Genomic DNA, 18,197 nt, shown 5'->3' with positions numbered 1-18,197 from the left:
TGTAGTCTGTCTGAGCCTGTATACATTGACCTGATTAAGGAGTTTTATTCAAATCTAGTATTCATTGATAGGGTTCTAAGATTAGTTGTAAAGGGTATTGAAATTATCTAAATGCTGCTAGGTTGGGTAGGTTACTTCAAATGCCCTGTGAAGGAAGTTGCCTCGATAAGCTTCCAAAGAAAGAGATCAGGCTCAGGATCATTTTAGGAAGAGAGGATGTGGAGCGGTTCATAAAAATTGAGGTTAAAGATTTCAGTGTGGAGATGAGATTGCTCCACCACATGATTTCTAGAATTTTCTTCTCCAGAGGGGGTAGAAATGATTTGATGGCTGATCGAGATATCTGTTTGATGCACTATAGTCTCTGAATCTCCACTAATTTGTCATTCTTGATGATTGATGCCATAAGGGAGGTCTTGAATAGATCCAAGGCTCCCTTGCTCTATGGTATGGCTCTTACAGTGATATTTAGGGAGTCTGGAGTGAGCTTTGAGGGAGAGGTTGTTTGCAGATTAATGAACACTGACACCTACAATGACCACTCCCTTCGACGCATGGGATTTATCAGAGTGAATGTTCGTTGGACCAAGGGGCGAGGAGCTGCAGTCGAGGAGGAGGAGGAGGAGCGTGCTCAGGGGGAGGGTCCCTCATCACCACCTAAGCCCAGGTAGAGCTCTGATGTTCATTTTGTATAGGAGCCTGAGGCAGGACCCTCAGTTAGTGCATCTCCGTCTACGAGCCATGCCGTGCCGTGCCATCATCACTTAGATTGGGAGAGGATGAGATGGGATTGTTAGCTGAGCGAGTAGTAGGTATTCTCTCCATCCAACAGTAGCAGTTCCAGAAGTAGGTCCTTCAACGGCTTCAGTATTATCAGCAGCAGATCCTCCAGCAGGTGCAGCAGCAGCAGTATCATCCACCTCAGTCGAGTTCTTTTCTATCTCTTCCTCAGATCTTTCAGTCGTGCCACATATTTTCTCACTGATACAGCTTTTGTTTGACCTGAGCTCCAGACTGGAGAGTGTAGAGAGCTCCATACTCAGGTTTAGTGGCAGGATCTTTGATATTGAGAGGGAGATCAGACTGATACTAGATTCACTGTCAGCAGGAGCAAGCACTTCGAGCAGCTCTTCACCTTAGTTAGCTGATCTAGCTTGAGAGATTGAGAGACTCCATAGCCTGCTTCGATCGACACTTGAGCTAATCTAGATTGATATCAAAGACTCGAGGGACTTTATTTTTTCTGATCTTGAGGGGCTCAGAATTTTAGTGAGAGGAGTCCTGTCCCAACTAGATGCCATTAGGACTCAGCTCGAGTCTAAACCCTCCGTATCCAGTGAGCCTACTTTTGTTCAGCCTATCGCCTTTCGTCCTCCGACATCTTCTACTCGAACCAGACCATCCAGTCGAAGTCGAGGCTGATTTTATTTCAATTATTTTGATCTTGAGCTTGATGCCCATGCTCCTTGATCTGATCATTTTGTATTACCAGTTTTAGGTTACATACTACTTAGTTGTTATATTTTATTTTAGTAGTTGAATGTATGAGAGCCTTATGCTCATAGATATATATTATGACTTGATCATTGTAATGAATGAATGTACATGACTCTTGTAACCTCTTATTTTATTATAATTAATGTATGAGATTATCTATTATCATTACTTTATATGGCCAACCTCTGTTTATATGTGAATGAAGGAATGTCTATTACATTTAAAATTACTTTGATACCTGATGTACCATCATAGCTCATTAAAAATCTTACTCTCTCTAGTCTATTTTTGATGATATCAAAAAGAAGGAGAAGGTAGCCCATCTTGAATTTTTATGAATTTTTTTGAATTTTGCTCTGATACGTTCATTTTTTACTCTGATACGTCTATCTTTACTTCTATTTTAATATTTTTATAAAATACTCTGATACATCTATTTTTTATTCTTGTTCTGATACTTTCATCTTTGCCTTAATATCAAAATACTCTGATATATCTATTTTTGATTTTATAAAATATTCTGATATATCTATTTTTGATTCTTGCTCTGATACTTTCATCTTTGCTTTGATACCAAAATAAGGAAGAGAGAAAGAAAGATCCTATATCTATTTTTGATTCTTGCTCTGATACTTTCATCTTTGCTTTGATACCAAAATAAGGAAGAGAGAAAGAAAGATTCTACATCTATTTTTGATTCTTGCTCTGATACTTTTATCTTTGCTTTGATACCAAAATAAGAAAGAGAAAAAGGAAGATTCTTTTTATATACATATTGCTCTGATACTAAAAATAAGGAAGAAATTTTTTTTTTATGAACTATTTTTGCTCTAATAACAAATATAAGAAAAATTTTTACAACTTGACCACTTTTTATATAAGAAAGAGAGAGAATTTTTTTTAAATAGTTAAAATGGTTACTTTCATTTTTTTTATATAAGAAAAGAGAGAATTTTACTGATTAGAAATAATTTTTGAAAAATTCTAATACTTTCGCAAATAATTTTTAGTAAAATGATTTAAAATATTATAACTTACTAAAAATATGTATCTCATGATATTCTATACTTAATCTTTGGTATGTTTCTATAAGTGCTTCACAAACTCAATCTCTTGAACTTTATGGATCTTTTTTATGAACACTTAAATATTTTATCATTATCAAAAAGGAAAAGATTATTGCTTCAAGAATTAATTTTGATGATCACAAATCATTTGAGGTGACTATTAATGAGTTTATTATCTTTAAAAAATATTTTAATGATATTTCAGATAGTCCAAAGTATTAAGTTTGAAGAGCTCCATCAAGTATGTCAAAGTTGATGTTTCTGTAAGTTGGAGATATTTTTGAAATCTTTTGAAAGTGTCAAACATATTTAAATTTATTTAAGAGTATTTGGCAGTGTTTCAGTAAGTTTTAGATCTTAAATATATGAAAAATCAGATTAGAATAAAATGGGACGATCCAACTGGATCATCTCCTTCCATTGGATAGCCGGCACACTCTGTTTTTAGCTTGTGGCACGCAGTGGGATGACCCCTGAGATCAAAATAGAGAGTCTGTTTTTCAGACTGGCCAAATGAGATGATCCATGAAACTTCTCAGTCGTAGTGGGATGACCCATGGGATGTCCCATTCTGGGCGAACCTCGTAACAACTAGTTTTTAGTCCATTTTTGATGTATTTAATGCGCATTAAACACACTTCAATGACTCTTAACTGATACTAAGACACTCTTAAGTCCAAATGAAGGCTATAAATACTCTCTAGAGGTAAAAAATCAATCAAGATTCATGCATTCAAGCTTACATTCATGAAAATGAAAGAAATCCCTAAAAAGAGAAGAAAGAAGCAATCAATCAGCTCACCAATCACTCTCCAGCTGCATTCAAATGTGCCAATCATTTGAGGATGTTCAGTAAAAGCTTCTTCTCCTTTAGCATTATATTTTTATTGCATTTATTATGCTCATTTAAGGGACTGTTGTGCTAAAATTTCTGTACACTATTCACTTGCTATTGTATTTTGGATTTTGAGTTTCGAAGGATTCCAAAACTCAGATAGGTTGATTTGAATATGAAATCGGAGTGTATGCGGGTTGGCTTGTATCTGAAAAATAAATATTCTTGATTGGATAGCAAGGGTCGGTGTTATTCAACATTTTGTATCTTGTAATTCTTTTAGTGGATTGAATTCTCAAGTAGAGACTTGAAGAGTGGATGTAGGTGTAAGGATGGCATCGAACCACTATAAATTTTTTGTATTTATTGTGCTTGCATATCTTCTTTCATTCATTGTGCTCTATACTTGTTTACTTGTCATTTGTGGTTGATCTTACTTTCTTAGCTAATCAATTCACCCCACTCAACAAGTATAGCACATTACTTGAGAGCACTAATCACAAAAATTTTAAAAAGACCCAATTCACCCCCCTCTTGGGCTCCATATCTGGGTAACAAGAATAAATCTTGAGTTCTTCTCAAGTACTTAAGATTGTTCTTCATAGCTATCTAGTGCTCTTCATCTGGATTCGACTGATACTTGCTCGCGACACTCATAGTAAGGGCAATATCAAGTCGAGTATACAGCATAGCATATATGAGGCTCTCTATCATTGAGACATAAGAAATCCTACTCATACATTGAATTTTTTCAGATATAGTCAGACATATCTTCTTGAAAAGATGAATACCAAGCCTAAGAGGTAGAAGTCCTCTTTTAGAGTTTTTCATGTCGAACCTCTTCAATACTTTCTCTATGTACAGCTTTCGTGACAAGCCTAGTATTTTCTTAAATCTATCCCTATAGACTTTTATTTCAATAATATAGGATGCTTCTTCTAGATCTTTCATAAAAAATTTTTTGGACAACCATCTTTTGATCGAGGTCAGTATGAAAATATAATTTTCAATAAGAAAGATATCATCCACGTACAGTATGAAAAATGTTACTGTACTCCCACCGATCCTTTTGTATACATAGGATTCCTCCTCATTTTTGATGAAACCAAATGATTTGATCGCATCATCAAAATGAAGGTTCTAACTCCAAAAAATTTGCTTTAATCCGTATATGAATCTTTGCAGCTTGCAGACTCTATGATCTCTATCATCGAAAGTAAAATCTAAAAGTTGCTTCATATATATATCTTCCTTAAGATATCCATTTAAGAAAGTAATTTTTATATCCATCTATCAGATTTCATAATTATAATGTGCTACAACAACAAGCAAAGGACGAATAGATTTCAGCATGGCTACAGATAAAAAGATATACTAATAATCAATACTTTCATATTGACTATAATTTTTTACCACAAGCCTAGCTTTATAGATCTCTACCTTACTATCTGTACCTATTTTTTTTTATAGATCCATTTACACCCAATGGATACTATACTCTTTGGTGGATCCACTAAGGTCCATACTTAGTTCGAGTGCATCGAGATAATTTTTGACTTCATTGCATCTAATCGTTTCTCAAAATCGATGTCCGATATTGCCTCGTCAAAGGTATTTTGGATCATCTCCATGACCCTTATCTCCCATAAGGAATATTTTTTTAACATCCTCTGTAAACATACCTATATACCTTTCAGGAAGATAGGAGATCCTACTAGATCTATGAGGTGGTAGAGAAAAATTAACTACTAGTTCATTAATTATGGATTTTTAAGGATCTATAGCTCATTGCTCTTTAGAGATCTTCTCTTCGAGCTCAATTAACCTCCGATTGCTACTATCCTGGATAAACTATTTTTTTAAAAATATAGTATAATGACTCACAATCATATTGTTATCATATGGAAAGTAAAAGTAGTATCCTATGGATTCATTCGGATACCTCATAAAGTGAGCTATGGCAGATCTATCCTCTAATTTATCAGTCATCTGTCTTTTCATATAGGCTGGATATCCATAAATTTTCAGACGACCTAGACTCGGCTTCTTACCATGTCATATTTTATATGGTGTGGTAGGAACAAATTTAGTAAGAATCTTATTTAATAAATATATTATAGTTAATAAAGTATATCTCCAAAGATATAAGGATAAATCATAGCTTTTGCTGGCAAATAGCTAAAGCCAAAAAAAAAACTTTGAAGCAGTGCCAAACAGGGCATGGTAAGTTGGTAGAGAAAGTTTTTGTGCAAGCGCATCACCCAATAATATTGAGATACATAGCGTACTTTGATGGAATAGATATTTAATACCGCTCAATTTTTTTTTCTTAATTTTTAGCAATGAAAATATTTTTTTTTGATATAATAAATAAAGAACAATATTATTACTTTCTCATATCTTGTATGACTTCTAGTGAATATATATATATGATATCCTAAATTATAGATATGACTTTATATATCTTTATAATATTCTGAATAATATATATAACTTTCTAATAACTTGTATGACTTTTTGTGAATATATATGATATCCCAAACAATATATATAACTTCTTTATGAATATATATATGACGTCCTAAATAATATATACTGTTTCCTAACGCCTTATATGACTACTTGCATATATATACGACATCCAGAATAATATATATGACTTCCTGTAAATATATATGATATTTTGAATAATATATATGGCTTCCTAATATCTTATATGACTTTCTATGAATATATATGACATTCAGAATAATATATACGACGTTCTGAACCATATATATAACTTTCTATATTTTTATAATATTTTAAATTTTATATATATATATATATATATATATATATATATATATATATATATATATATATATATATATATATATATATATATATATATATATATATATATATATATATGACTTCTTAATGCCTTGTATGACTTTTTGTGAGTATATATGACATCCCAAATAATATGTATGACTTCCTGTGAATATACATGACGTTCTGAACAATATATGACTTCCTAATGTCTTATATGACTTGTTATAAGTATATATGACATCCCGAATAATATATATGACTTTTCGTGAATATCTATGATATTCTAAACAATATATATAGCTTCCTAATATCTTATATGATTTTTTGTGAATATATATGACATTCTGAACAATATATATAACTTTCTGTGAACATATATGACGTTTTGAATGACATATATTGCTTCCTAACACCTTATATGACTTTCTGTAAATACATATGAAGTCCTAAATCCTAAACCCTAATAAATATTCACAGGAAGTCATATATATTGTTCGGAATGTCATATGTATTTACAGGAAGTCATATAAGGTATTAGGAAGCAATATATGTTATTCAGGACGTCATATATGTTCACAGAAAGTCATATATATTATTTAGAATGTCATATATTCACAAAAAATCATATAAGATATTAGGAAACTATTTATATTATTTAGGACGTTATATATATTCACGAGAAGTCATATATATTATTCGGAATGTCATATATACTCATAAGAAATCATATAAGGCGTTACGAAGCCATATATTATTCAGGATGTCATATATATTCACAAAAATCATACATATTATTTGGGATGCCATATATACTAATAGAAAGTCATACAAGACATTAAGAAGTCATATATATATATATATATATATATATATATATATATATATATATAAAATTATATATTCATATATATTTATAAAAAATTATATAAAATATCAAAAAATAATAATATTATTTTTTTTATTTTATAAAAAAAATGATATTATCTCATTTAAATGTGCTGCGTGCCCTTTTATTAAGCGGTTGCACCGCATGCGGTGACATAACGGGCTTTCGCTACTTCGATAAGAGGCAGTTGTTTTTCCCAGCACCAGCATTTTCCCGCTTGTGCTTCGGATATTCGCCGCCAAACCCTAAACCCAAAAAACCCTAAGCCTCTTTTTCGCACAAAGATGGGGCGCAAGAGAAATTTATCGACAAGAAGAACTCCGCCATCTTTCAGCTTCTTGCCCGCGATTCCTCCTCCTATCCCGCCACCTCCGCCGCCGACGATGGCGGCGCACCGGCGTCCGACCGCGTCTTCGTGCGGGTCGACAACAATCCCTACTCCGTCCACGGCCTCCTCGACGAGGAGGATTGCAGCGATGGCGACGGCAAGGAGGTCCTCCCCGAGGTCGATGATGCCAATTCCATCTTCGCCGATGCGCCAGGCGACACCGATGACGATGGGAGCGCCCCGCCGCCATGGATTGGCGCCGTCGGCGGCGCATCCCGGGGTCGCAACGGGAACGCCCTTCCAGACCACGTGAGGCGGGAGATTTTGGAGCTGGGGCTCCCCGACGATGGTTATAATTACCTCATCCATCTCCGTGAGATCAAGAATGCCGGCGGTGGGTCCTCCTACTACCATAACAGCAAGGCCAGGTTCGATTGGGTTCCGCTCGATGTTAAGGTATTTGTTCTTCCAGTTTGATTGGTTGATTGATTGACTGCCTGGAACTGGCAACTTGGTTCCTTTTCCTGATATTTTTTTCCCCATCAATTTAATAGGCCTACGACGCTTCAAGGCTTCGAATTAGCTCTGCGGTCGGTGATGAGTCGAATGGGGATTCAATCTATACTGTTGCTTCGAAGACTGTTGGTGTTAAGGTTCAGAAGGCAGTGGATCCTGATGTGGCGAAGTTGCTGGATGATGATGATCTGTCACAGTTTGGATCGGATGTTGAGGATTTGGAGGAGGATTTCGTGGTCAAGGCAAATCTTCCTGAAGGAGAGGACGAAATAAATGAGGAGGAGGAGGAGGAGGAGGAGGGAGGTGGTGAGAAGGTTGCTGCCAAAGAAGAGGTTGGCATGGCAAGAGATAGCCGGTGGGCAGAGCAGGAGAATGAATTTGCTCAGGGAAATGGAGAAGATGAACTTAAGGGTGGTGAAAAGCCAAGAGTTCGTCGACTTCTGGATGAGCAATTTGATCTTGTGAGTTTCTGTGTTTTATTCACTATTCCCTTTTATATCATACTGGCTTGTCCTGTGATCCACATATTTTTAGAAAAAATGCAAAGAATTAAACAGTATGCTGTAATGATGTGTGGAAGTTTTTAGATACATCGTAGAACATATACCATACCCATGAATAACAATTCTTGCTTTAGCTATTTGTCAGCATTTAAGTGCTTAGCTATTCATCTGATAGTTATGTGAACAAACACATGCACACAAACTGACCAACAACTGAACATGACTGCATCTTCTGTCAGGCATATTGATAACCAATGTGTGTTATAGCATTATTAAGGTCTTTAGGGCTAGCAGAGTCTAACAATTCGTGCCTTAAAGACAATATTCTTTTTTCATTGAACATCTTCATCGATTTAGAGCATACTTGTTATCATGGAGGAAAGTTATATGTAACTTGCCAGTTTCTTCTAGTTAACACGTAGGAAGGACCCATTGAATAGTGAAGTCATTCAAATTAGAGATATGCCTCCATAAAAGCTATACAGGTTAACTTGTATTAGATTACTTAGCTCATTGTCGGAACATACCTGTCATTATTGGAGGAAAATTGTATCTAACTTACCAATTTCTTATAGTGGGCTAAACATGATTTCAATGATCATGTAGTCGCTGTTAACTTTGACTTTTATGATGTGGCTCTGCACTTTTCTGTTGTTAACATTTGTATTATTTGTATTTTGTATGGAGAAACCTCGTAAAACTTCAGAATTTTTAGCCCATCAATTTGTCAATTTGGACATGAAGTTTGAACAAAAGTTCTTGTAAGTCATCCCAAGTCTCTTATTTTTAGAAAGCATTAAGGTACAGGCATGTTTGTTATTGTAAGGCTTATAGTTGCTTGTATCCCACTAGCTTAGAAGGTCATGCTTCCTTTTGAAAAACTAAAAGCAAATATAGTTTGAGAATAATTAAACCAAATAAAGTGAGAGACCCTTACAATCACTGGAGATGGATCAATGGAGTTGTTCATCTCTAAGGTTGAACTAGATTATGTATTTTTATCCTAGCAAAACAATTGCTTGCCTCAATTATGCCTCTTCAAAAAGTAAGCCTATGACAAAACAAAACATGGATGGAGCTCTCCTCTAGCTCCTTTAATTACAATGTTATGGAGGTGATATTTGTATATTTTTGGAGCTTAGACTGTAAATTGAATGAATGAGTTAGAAAGCTATTCTAACATTACTTAAACACTCTCTCAATGTTTCTACACACTAAATGTTTTAACTGTTACACTCTTTTACTCTTGGGGTCATGTTTGACTGGAACAAGTGGAGTCATGATAATGCCGGCATTAAATAGAAAGCGGCTATGACTTCTGGATTTATTATAACCACCACCCAACACATTCAAGAATAAATTCATAACTTGATCTGCCATTTATGTGACAAACGACCTGTCACTTTGTCCTTTTAATCCCAGTGACACAAATGTTATTTCAAATTATCAATAATTGTACATATTGGCAAGCAATCATACTATACGCACATGTGCAACACATAACCCATTTTGGCTTTTAGGTCAGAAGTCAGGTGGCACTTTTAGCCAATTTAATTCGAACTTACTGATATTTCTGCTAGGGCAACCCTCGGGTTTATCCTGGATGGATTTTATTTCAGGTTTGGTTCGATAAAACCCCATTGAGACACTGAATTCTGGTGATCACTATGACCTCTTGTATTGTGGGATTATCAAACTATGACATCAAATAATGAGCATAATCCATTAAACAGACGAACAGGTGAAAGATGTAGATGTAGAGACATATAGAAACAAAAAAAAAAAAATATTGACCACATAACATTAAGCTGTAGGATTAAGTAACATATAATGAAGTAAACCAAAAAATTTGAGAACATGATGTTCCATTATTAAACAAATATTGCTATATATAGGAGTTTGCATTGATTTTGGCGAGCCCAAGAATCGAACCAGACCAATCTTGTTGGGCTGGTTTGGTTCACATTTTAGATAAGTTTGGGTCATTGCAGTTTTGATTCTTCAAAATAAAGCAATTAGATTAGGCACGGTCTGGGTTAAGAGGTTAGGTAACCCGACCTGACTTGACCCAATCCATACACACACATATACACTTGGGTTGGAGTTTGTGATATTAGAGATCTTCATTCATTATCATTAGCTTATAACTTTATATCTTCTGTGTCTTGTTAGTTTGTAGTTGTTGATCTTTTTGTTAGTTTTACTAAACATCTTCAATGATAGCTTTTTTTTTATATTCATTGAGTCTCGAGGAATTATATTATTCCTAAATAAACTCAATAATTTATGTTTTTAAGAAAGGGATAACCCGAGAAGTGTCCGAACTGACCAGATCTTGATTTGGTTGGGCTATGACATTTATTGATTCAGTTCTGGTTCCAAAAGACGAGAATTGATTGAGATCAGATTGATTCTAGGTTGGCCTCTAACCCTAACCACCCTGACCAATGTGCACCCCTGGTTATTAGTCCTGATGGTTATAGTTAATTAGTTATTGTTATGATTTAGTGCCCTTAACTCGCTTGTAAGTTTTTATTGGTAGTAGTTAACTGTTAATGTCTACATATATAGTTGCTTGCTTGCATATGCAACATGCTTCAAGAACTATTAATAGGCATTTTCTGGTTTTTAACATCTTCTATTTTACTGAATGTGGTGATGGTAACTATGGGTGGTGAGTTGTTATGGTTGAGATCTTCCATTATTGCATGTTGTGGTATCTAATAATCTGACATTTAGCATATATAAAATTGAAATTGGTGATGGTTGTTGGCATAATCTGACATGAATATATGTATCATCATCCTGGTGAATGAAACAAGTACTAAATAATGTGAAATCAACATTGGTGTAGTATTAGTAGTTCCATATTTCACCAACATATTGTCATGGAATTTCAAGATTGAGGCATGTTTGCTATATTTTAGCACTTTGCTGTTTCGAGGGTCTATTCTTTAATTTACAAGATTGCAGATGTTGCATTTCATTAAGTAAATTCCCTATAAACCTGTGATCTCTCCCATATCTTACAGTCACGTATATTTTCTCTTTTGTTACAGCTCACACTGCGAGAATACGATAATGACAGTGAAGATGATGATGCTGTTTATGTAGATACTGAACGTGAATTGCTTGCTAGTAAGATTAAAAATGTCCTTAAAGAGTATGCAATGGATGATTTGGAACTTGATGACAAGTATAGGGTGCCAGGGGTTTATGTACATGGTCATCAAGTGCCAAGCACAGAGACACAGCTGGATGCATCTGCTGATATTATCCGCAGGTGTGCACAGTTTGCTGAACAGTACTGTAATGAGAGCCAAGATGATGAAGAGATTGTGGTTGAGGAAAGTAGTGAAGAATCTGAAGTATGGGACTGTGAGACTATTGTTTCTACATATTCCAATCTGGACAATCACCCTGGAAAAATACAGGCTCCTGAGAATCCTAAAAAGCGTATTCCAAAAAATTTTCCTGGAGACTTAGTTGCCAAGAGCAATGTGATTGCACTTCGAGGAAAAGAAAAGCTTCCGGTGGAGTACTTACCACAAAAGAAAAAAACAGGTGAAAATTTAAAAACAACAGTAAAATCAGATGCTGACAAGCCAAAGAGGAGACAACGTGGGGAATCAAAGGAGGACAAGAAAGAGCGCAAGGTAACTCCAATCAAGTAGTTTTCATGTGCTTGTTGACAATTTGTTTGCAAAAAGAAATAGAATTGAATGGAAATGGTCATTTTTTCAAATATCTTGTTTTCCTCAGCGCTGGTGAGCACCTCTCTCCTTAGTCCTTGCACTGGGGCTGGGTTCTGAGTTTGACTTGGAATAAAGGCATTCCCACCATATTCTGAAAAAAAAAAATTGTCTTGTTTCATGAGATATCAAATTTTAATTTTAGGTTTTATTTTCAGAAACTATTCTTGCTATTAATATTTCATGGCACATAAGTTATTAATTTCTAGAACTTAATGACTTTCTATATGGTAATTAATTGTTCATGGAGCAAGATAATTAAGGATATTTGGAATTGGATAATTAGCTTCAACGTTGATGCCATGAACTAAGCTATAAAAGTCATGTATTGTTCATTTTGGGTTTGATTTTTCTAGAACTTTGCTGATATTTATCATCGTTGCGAGAGAATTGAAGGCTTCAATTGTTCAGAACATTTTCTCAGCATGAATTTATCTTGTTTAACTGCATGTCTGCAACTGCTTAGCTGTTCTCATAATAAGACGTACATCTGCATTTTTTATCCCTTCTAATATTATCTCTTTAAGGAAACCTAATATTTGGGACAACACTTGGTAGTTATGATGGTTATGGAATTTCTTTTTTAGGTGTGCTTTTATGCTAGATAATTATGATTTATTGTGCCTTAGAATGTCAGGATTGTTGTAATATTGTTGTACATAGAACTTGTGGAGCTTATGTAAATTCTGTGGCTGTAATAAGCAGGCTGCCGTAAAAGAAGAGAAAAGAGAAGCACGAAGAGCAAAGAAAGAACTGAAAGGCCTGTACAGATGTGAAACCCAGAGAGCTCAGCAGGTTGCTGCTGTTTCAGGGCCATCTTCCATGCACCTTATGTAAGCCAATCCGCATTTGTTGCTTCTGCTAACAATACCACCTCTAAATTAAATGAAAATATTCCATCATTTCCCCACTTATTTTGTCCAAGCCAAATGACAATTTACTTCTCAATTCTTTGTAAATCCTTCTAAGATAGTCCTGTCTTCTGTTCCCAATATATGTTGGCACTTAAAGTTTTTTTTTTAAATAAATATCATAGATTGATTAAATTTTGTAGTAGTTTCTCATTCACTTGCATTTTAAAATTCTCTCCTCTACAATTTGATCTTGCTCAGTGGCTACCTTAGTTTTTCTTTTCTTTTCTTTCATCTTTCTTTTCTTCTTTCAGTTGTTGGTCTTGACATCTCACCACATTTAGTAGAAAAAATTTATGCTGGGGGCTAGAAATTGTTAACATGACTAGATTTGCTATTCTAGTTGAAATTGTAAGAGTTTGTTGAAGTGTCTTTGCATGCTTTCTAGCTTCTGATATATATGTATATTATGTATGTATTTGATGGTTCTTTTGGCATAGGAAGCATGTGAGAAGTGTATATCCTGCCACTTTTTTCTGCATGTTGATTGAAATTCTCATTACTTGTCAAAATACGTGTTGACATTTTTTAGTTCTTATAAATGCCAGATTATTTTACAAATTTTAATATAATAAAGAAAATTTAAAATCTAATATCTTTTTTAACAAAGGTAGTAAGGTGAATCATATACTTTGCTTCACCAGTAGCCCAAGGACTTAGTTAATGCATTGCCACATGACATGTCAAATCTAAAATTTTTATTTCATGGACTTGGTTAATTAGTATAGCAATAAGCTAGTTGCTTGACTATTTCCTTGGAGATGTCACCAGGTAGTAACAACACTCCAGGCATTAGAATACCATTGATTGTTGCTCAATGATTTTCATTGTTGACCAGATACAAGTACCCCTGTGGTCGATTGAGCTTAGGCATATTATTGAGCTTCGTTAGTTACAGCCAATGGCTGATTTTAGGATACTAGCTAAGATATCAGGCAGCACATTATTATGCTGGCTATTACATATTTGGTCCAAAACAGAATAAATGGAGAGCAACATTAGCTTGAATATGGTTGGATTCAGGGGATTGACTAGAATTAAGGGATGAGGAGTTCTTTCAACAAGTTCATATTTATAAAATGGAGTTTGATGCCTCATGCAGGTCTAAGTTAATGTAGACTAGCTATTGACTTGTTTGTATGGTGCATGTAAACACAAATTGTGATTGAAATTAAAGAAGAACAGTTTAGGAAAATATTCTTAAGACTTTGGAGGATGTCAGAAAAGCCAATTAGACAAACTTGGTGAAATGTCTTAGGTGGCTGTACCGGCAATCCTTGAATTTCATTTTGAAAAGAGATATGATAATAGAGTATTCATTCTTTTGAACTTTGAAGCTATATTTCCATTGTTATAGAAGTGCTCAACAAAGTCATATCAAGCATTTGAACTGCAAACCAAGATACAATCATGATAATCCTCCCAAGGAGTTAAAACACCATCTATCAATCTTAGAGTGTCAGCTTGCAGGCAAAACTCATCCTTTCATGGATGTAAAAATGTTAATATAACCAGTCTAAGGGATGAAATTAAATAGTAATTTTTGCTTAATGAATCAAAGAGTACCATTCATCCCTAAGTCATATCTAGATTACAAAACATAAAACTATATACCAACCAACCCATGTTCTTCTAACTGTTAAATCAAGCTCATTTTCCCTTCACTATCACATAGACCTAGAATAGGCTGTGAAGAAGAGAACCAGTAGCTAAATGAGGATTTGGGAGGAAAAAAATATAATATGAAGTAAATATACTAAAATAGTGTAATTTATAGACAATAAAATATTTATCATGCAAAAAACTGAAGATGAATAATGCCCTCTTCTGCTATATACAACTTTTGTCAATTGTAAATGAAAATTATTGTGGATAAATGAACTATCTTTATAGCAATAAATGATGACTATCTATTTCGTTCCCAAATTCCAATTAAAATGCTAGCAAAATTCTCTCTCTCTCTCTCTCTCTCTCTCTCTCTCTCTCTCTCTCGTATATTGAACACCAGCCTCACCTAGCAGTAAGGTGGTGTGGCTAGCGGGGAAGATACATGCGGTAGAATCTGATGGTGCAGTGGTCTATGCTAGAAATCAGCTATTAACAAACAATACTGAAGGTAAAGAGGGACATTTTTGCAAATCTTGAGGTAGAAGAAAAAGGGGAAGTTTGATTTTGGCACTTAGGCTCAGTGTTCAGCTCTTGAGGGGTTATGGTTGACAGTTAGGTCTTTGATGGAAATTGACAATCAGGGTATTGATTGCGAATGAGAAGTGATAAAATAAGGAATCAGGGATTAGTTGAGAATGAGAAGTGAGATAGAAGACAAGGGGACTGATGCATCAGGTTGGAGAATGAGAACTTGGATTCATAAAACTTGTCAGGTATCTGGGTTCAAACCTGGACATGCATCTCAAATCTGGTTTGGATTTATATCTGGGGAACTTTAAGACTTGTCAAAATGCAGTCATCCATAAATTTGTACATCTGAATGGCACCTAATTCGAATATAGAAACATATTCGGTCAGAATTTATCCAACCCAGTTTCTACTCTGAAAAGCAATTATGATGCATGTATTCCACCAGTTATTTAAAGCAACTAAATTGCGCTTATATTTGCAAATGATTTAGAGTGAAAAGGCATTAGGGGTGAATGTAATGCCAGTTGAGGCAAAGAATATTGTGAGTGTAGTTGGTCATAACTTATTAAACAAGGAAAAGTGCTAATCAAGGTAAAATACAAGCTTGCAGCAACCATTTTGGTATTTAATTTAAATGCCACAATTAGAAGTTGTGTAAATGGTTGGAAGAATGCTTTAAGAAAGCTAACGACAATCCTCTACGATATTTTACTTGATGTCAATCAAGGAAGGTGGAATCGTCCTGAACTATCCGGTTTGGAGTGTATCAAGCCATATTGGCGGTGGATCGAGATAGTTCCAGCAATGAAATTGAGAAACTGGCAAGGGAGGGGGAGAGGGAGAAGGAAAAAGAGGAAGGGGGGAGGGAAGGGAGGGAGGGATGGAGGGAGAGAGAGGGCAGCGCGATAAGCAGCAGTTGAAGCCCTCTCTCCTCCATGCATCGAAATAGGGCAGAGCCTCTAATTCAAAAAGAAATGTGGGCTTCAACCCCTTCTTTAATTTTTTTTTGGATTTTTTGTGTACATACCCTCCTAAATTGTAATTTGTATGAATACCCTTGCAAAACTGATATTTGCATGTATAAAATACTTATTTTGCACATAGACCCTTTTTTTTTTCTTTTTTCTTTTTTCCTTAATGGGTAGGAATGCAAAAAAAAAATTTATAAGGGTATACATGCAAATAGTAGCTTTGCGAGGGTATTCAACAATTTTACATATTTAGGAGGATTTATATGCAAAAAAAAATAATTTTATTTTTATCTATTTCAACTTGTTTAAATGCCTAGATTATACTCATACTCACTTCTATTTCAACATTGCTCATGAAAAAAGATAGATTCAATGATTAGATAACAAAGAGAGGTTTTGAAATTTCTTTCACCAGTTATGAGTTTATTCTACTTTATTCTTTTTTATTTATAATAATCATTCTATCTTATTTCATCGAAAATCAGCTTGTAATATTTATTATTATATATGCATATAAGAGGGTATATATTAGTATATATAATGGGATTAAAATCTCTTAGAGGCACATGATAGATTGCAATGATCAAGCTTCTTTGTGCTCATGGATGAAAGAACAACATCAATCACCCTTGAACAAAATCATTGAAGGACTTCAGAATTTTTAGACTCACTAACAACTTCCGTGGCTATGTAATAGGAGGTCATGGCTTATGTTGGATATTACCTTAAGTCAATCTTCTTTGGAGCTTCAATTTTTTGAAACTAATGATAGGTTCACTTTTCAATTCAGCAATCAAAGCCAATTCATTATAAAGATAAGAGGATTGCTAGTATAGATATTTGAGTCAAACAAAAAAAAAAATCTAGACCTTTCTTGACTAGCTAATAAGGAAGATTGTGGCTAGGATGAAGACTCTTAGTAGATCTTTTGGTCTGAGCCTAATCATAGGCCATCATTCATCATTCACTAGGTCGTCCAATTTTTCTAGCTCAAAGCTCGTCCGATCTCTCCAACTTGGAGCTCGTCAAATCTCTCTAACTCGGATTTTGGCTGCAAGAAGCCCTATATTTTGAGGCACCTTTGATTTTTTTTATAAATTTTATAATGGCTCATAAATAACATCTATAATTACGCATTTGCAACAAGGATAAATAAATTCACGATCAATTTGTTCAAACAAGTAAGGTGCTTGTTTGAGTTTGACCAAAGCTTAGCTTAGCTCTGGCATGGTCAAGCAAGCTATGAAACGAGCGAAAATCTCTTGAGCCTAGTTTCTATTTTTTTATACCTTAAGCTAGCTAACATGTGAAATCTTGACATATGCAAGAATGAACTTAGAGAATAAAGCTTGAATCGGGCCTATGAATAAATTTATTTATTTTAGGGAGAAAGAGAGGGTATAAATCTCTTTTCTTGAGCAGTGTTTTCACCGAAAATATTAAGGAGTGAGTATGAGAATAATCTAGGTATTTAAACAAGTTGAGATAGATAAAAATAAAAATAATTTTTTTTTTTGTATGTAAATGCTCCTAAATATGTGAAATTGCATGAATACCTTTGCAAAGCTGCTATTTGCATATACACCCTTATATATATATATGTGTGTGTGTCTTTATATATATATATGTGTGTGTGTGTGTGTGTGTGTGTATACATGTGTGTGTGTATATATATGTGTGTATGTGTGTATTGCATGCCTACTCATTAAGGGTTCAGTCATTTAAATTAGAAACCATTTCTTAACAGCTTTAGATGGTGGGGGTATATATGCAGGAGAAAAGGAAAAAGAAAGGTATACATGCAAAATAAGTGTTTTATAAAGGTATACATGCAAATATTAGTTTTCAGAGGGTATTCACGCAAATTACAGTATTTAGGAAGGTAGGTATGCAAAAAATCATTTTTTGATTTTTTGACGTCAATTAATATTGATTGTTGGTAGTTGAGACTATTTCCTTGCTAACATAATTGGAA

The 18,197-nt window shown here is 34.5% G+C and overlaps 1 protein-coding gene across 1 annotated transcript; it reads left to right on the top strand.

The window, feature by feature from the left end:
* The first annotated feature begins 449 nt into the window (after window positions 1-449).
* Window positions 450-13,038, top strand: LOC105035668 (uncharacterized). Its single transcript, XM_010911308.4, has 5 exons — window positions 450-642; window positions 7,369-7,886; window positions 7,985-8,407; window positions 11,509-12,105; window positions 12,907-13,038. Exons 1-5 carry the CDS (start codon window positions 450-452, stop codon window positions 13,036-13,038), a joined length of 1,863 nt encoding a protein of 620 aa, XP_010909610.2.
* The last annotated feature ends 5,159 nt before the right edge of the window (window positions 13,039-18,197 follow it).

The sequence above is a fragment of the Elaeis guineensis genome, chromosome 1 (genome assembly GCF_000442705.2).
Source record: "Elaeis guineensis isolate ETL-2024a chromosome 1, EG11, whole genome shotgun sequence".
Lineage (NCBI taxonomy): Eukaryota > Viridiplantae > Streptophyta > Magnoliopsida > Arecales > Arecaceae > Elaeis > Elaeis guineensis.
This window is presented reverse-complemented; position numbering and strand designations above follow the sequence as displayed.

What these genes read in the sequence shown, in the direction of transcription:
- LOC105035668 (XM_010911308.4), top strand. Translation starts at nt 450, where the DNA reads ATGGCTCTTACAGTGATATTTAGGGAGTCTGGAGTGAGCTTTGAGGGA. An exon ending in TGGATGAGCAATTTGATCTT is followed by an intron (nt 8,408 to 11,508) that starts GTGAGTTTCTGT and finishes CTTTTGTTACAG; the next exon opens with CTCACACTGCGAGAATACGA. An exon ending in AGGACAAGAAAGAGCGCAAG is followed by an intron (nt 12,106 to 12,906) that starts GTAACTCCAATC and finishes TGTAATAAGCAG; the next exon opens with GCTGCCGTAAAAGAAGAGAA.